The sequence below is a fragment of the Apodemus sylvaticus genome, chromosome 8 (assembly GCF_947179515.1).
Source record: "Apodemus sylvaticus chromosome 8, mApoSyl1.1, whole genome shotgun sequence".
Taxonomy (NCBI): Eukaryota; Metazoa; Chordata; class Mammalia; order Rodentia; family Muridae; genus Apodemus; species Apodemus sylvaticus.
Window position 1 is genome coordinate 70,395,940 of NC_067479.1, and position 3,969 is coordinate 70,399,908.

General features: G+C 43.9%; 1 protein-coding gene across 1 annotated transcript; it reads left to right on the forward strand.

Moving 5' to 3' along the window:
* The first annotated feature begins 2,415 nt into the window (after positions 1-2,415).
* On the forward strand, positions 2,416-3,201 carry Gjb6 (gap junction protein beta 6). Its single transcript, XM_052190552.1, has one exon. It carries the CDS (start codon positions 2,416-2,418, stop codon positions 3,199-3,201), a length of 786 nt encoding a protein of 261 aa, XP_052046512.1.
* The last annotated feature ends 768 nt before the right edge of the window (positions 3,202-3,969 follow it).

A 3,969-nucleotide genomic window follows, 5' to 3' on the forward strand; every position in this document is an offset into this window, starting at 1 on the left:
CTGTGCCCACCGCTGTTTGGTACTCTGAGCACTGTGTCTCTCTCTTCTTTTCATACTGGGGATGTTTTACTTTTTCTTCCCATTTCCTTTTTGTTTTACAGATTTAGGTCTCTCCATTAACCTTTGATCTGAACTGTCCCCCATCTCTCTGTGGCTTTAGGTCCTACACCTTCATCTGCCCTTCACAACAAGGGACACAATTTTTAAGAACCTTCTTCCCTCCACTTTTACAAATCCTCGATGATGAAATTCAGTTCTTCTTTTTTATTAAAAGAACTAAGATATAGCCAGTCCAGGCTAAATTAAAATCATTGCATCAGTTTAACACCTGTACTGGGGAGAGGGTTTAGCTAAGGCTCAGTGGGGCTCAAAGACTCCACCTCTCCCCGTACCTTTCTTATACTGACAGCACGTGGTCAGTTTTCGGAACTATGAACATTCAGATCAATGTTCTGGTCCATGGCGGGGGACAAACTCTTGGAACCAAAACAGGGAAATTTCTAGATATACCCTATCATACCTGCTTTCACCCCCATTGTGTGACCTCAGATGCCACTGCCTGACCTGACAGGAGCAGAAATCAGCACACAAATGTCAGATGGACATGGCAGCTTCCGGGTGCCTCTCTGAGAAAAGTAGAGACTCTAAAATTAGTCAAACCAAGGACACCCCAAGGGGCACGGTGGTCAGGTGAAGAGTGGACAGCAATGCTGAGGGAAGGCCGAGGACCTGGAACAGTGAGACACTGACCACGGTTAATTTGGGGGGAGGGGCCAGTGCTCCTCACTCACTTAGAAGAGAAAGTTCTCCTGAGATTAGCAACAAAAGGACTTTGGTGACTGTTTTATCCCCTCAAAGTCGATGGGGAGTTGCCTGAGGGTCCTTGTTTCTAAGGATGTCCAGTGGATAAGAAGTGGCCGTTTGTAGACAGGAAGCCACTGAAGAGAACTGTTTAAAAATGTGATTAAGATGCTGAACAATTGATGGCTCTCTACAGTTGATGGCTTCTGGGTGGGGTACTGTGGGTGGAAAGGACTCAGTTCTGTTTAGGGGGACAGGCCGCTGAGTTTGATCATGCTCTAGAGAGTATATAGATAGCAGTTATTTTTCTCTTTCTTTTTTTTTAATTTTTATTTTCATTTTTACTTTTAGGGGGAGGGCACAAACATGGGGAGCAAACATGGAAGGATTGGAAAGTGAGTGTGAGCAAAATGCAAGATGTGAAACTCCCAGAGAATCAGTGGCGGCAAGCGTTCACCATAGCGAGGGAATTCTCAAGCCCTTTGGGGGTCGAAGGAACCTTTCACGGGGTTCATAAGATCACTGGAAGACACAGATGTTACATTATGATTCATAACAGAATCAAAGTTACAGTCATGAAGTAGCAACGAACATAAGTTTATGGTTGGGGTGGGTCACCACAACATGAGGAACAGTATTAGAGGGCCCAGGATTAGGAAGGCTGCGGACCAGTGCTGTAGACAGAAGAAAACCCTTTCTCTGCAAACCAGTCTTTCAGAAGGGAGGACAGCCCTGGGCTGCTGTGGCCCCTAGTGCAATGGGACCCATTTTTTTCTTTTCTTTTCTTTTCTTTTCTTTTCTTTTCTTTTTTTCTTTTTTGAGCACCAGCCGGCACATGGCCTGCTTCCACCAGAGAACAAGGAAACAGTTTGTGTCAAACCTTGTGATTCTCTTTTGGAAGAGGTAGTTGAAGATATTAACTTTCCTGAGAGCACATGATTGTAGCAGATGGACCATTCAAGCTAAAAATATAAATATACACTGCAAAAGGTCAATTAATGGCACTGTTTCTTCATAGTCTGCTGAGTTAACCAGAATGTGTGATTCTAATGAGTGATTTTTGCTGTATTTTGTGGCTTGGATAAGCTGCCTAATGATTAAAACCTGAGTCCTTGAATAAAACCACCCTGATATAAGGTATGTGTTTGCACAGTGAAGAAAAGGAACTTGAGCATGTGTTTGTTTACCTGCGTCAGTGAGGTAACGACAAACAGCAATCTAACATACAACCTGTGTTTAGCTGAATTTACCTGTGAAAGGCATGGTTATTATGCAAAAAGTGAAATCAAGTATCTATTTACAGCAACGATCACTTATTGAAACAAACCCTTCACCTAATAAGGGAGTTGTCTGGTTGATAATCAGTTGTCCTGGTCTGATGTTGCCTCATAGAGGAATAAATGAAGTTTGTCCACTCTTTGTTATTTGTGGTCAGAAAGAGAGAACATCTTTATCATGAGCGTTCCTTATGAGGAAACACTGTAAACAGCAGATGAGCGGTTGAGACTCACATGACCTTGTAATTTCACTAATGGCCTTGGTTAGTTAGTTCTGAGGTGCCTTCTACTAATTAGCTTTGCTTCCTTTTTATCTGTTTAAGAATAAGCCTGCACGATGGACTGGGGGACCCTGCACACTGTCATCGGTGGCGTGAACAAGCACTCCACCAGCATAGGGAAGGTGTGGATCACGGTCATCTTCATTTTCCGAGTCATGATCCTAGTGGTAGCTGCCCAGGAAGTGTGGGGTGACGAGCAGGAGGACTTTGTCTGCAACACTCTGCAGCCAGGGTGCAAGAACGTCTGCTACGACCATTTCTTCCCGGTGTCTCACATCCGGCTCTGGGCCCTGCAGCTGATCTTTGTGTCCACGCCAGCCCTGCTGGTGGCCATGCACGTGGCCTACTACAGACATGAAACTGCCCGGAAGTTTAGACGAGGGGAGAAGAGGAACGAGTTTAAAGACCTGGAGGACATCAAACGGCAGAAGGTGCGCATTGAGGGCTCCCTGTGGTGGACATACACCAGCAGCATCTTCTTCCGCATCATCTTCGAAGCCGCCTTCATGTACGTGTTCTACTTCCTCTACAATGGGTACCACCTGCCCTGGGTGCTGAAATGCGGCATCGACCCCTGCCCCAATCTCGTGGACTGCTTTATTTCCAGGCCAACGGAGAAAACGGTGTTCACGGTTTTTATGATTTCTGCCTCTGTGATTTGTATGCTGCTCAATGTGGCCGAGCTGTGTTACCTGCTGCTTAAATTGTGCTTTAGGAGATCCAAAAGAACACAGGCACAGAGAAACCACCCCAACCATGCCCTGAAAGAGAGCAAGCAGAATGAAGTGAATGAGCTCATCTCAGATAGCGGTCAGAATGCCATCACAAGTTTCCCAAGTTAAGCCTTCCAAGGTCAAGTGCAGGTGAACCCTTCTGAGCACGCACCCTCTGTGTAGACAACACCGATCTGACGACTCCTTCTCTAAGTCAAGAGTTTGTCTATAAGTGACTGCTAGAAAATAGATACTTGAGTTTGATTACTGTAGAACAACTGAACTGTTCACACACAATGTAAGTCAAAATTGTGGTCTATCTCTGAAAACCAAGCCCTTGTGATAACTGGGCCTTGAAGTCACCTGGACAAGTCCTATGTCAACTGTATGACTTAGTATGTCCTGAAAAACTTATATAGCTTGTTTATAAAGAGCAATTTATGTAGAAATTAATTGTTTTATCAGTAAGATATTTTTATAGGAATGAATATTTTAGTTCTGACTTTGAATTTATATAAAGTATTTTTTTAATGACTGGCCTTCCTTACCTAGAAAAATTATACAAAGTTAGCTTTACAAGGGCACCCCAAGTATCTAAAGATTGAACTTGTAAAGGGTCTAGCATATTATAAATATTGTTTTCACGCTGTCTGAGAACAGTTTAATGAGCTAGTGTGTGCTTTTAAGGTGGGATGTGTTCATTGGACAATATACATTGCCGTTTGGTAAATATGAATGGAATCACAGGAAGTGGGACCCTTTTTAAAGTTAGCCTTTCCACCTCTGGTGAACGGTGCAAACATGAATATGATCACTTCAATAAAGCTTGACCCTCTAGCTTCAGCTTCTGTGTACACTGTGTGTTTCTGTTCCCTCCAGGCCCCACACCATCATCAC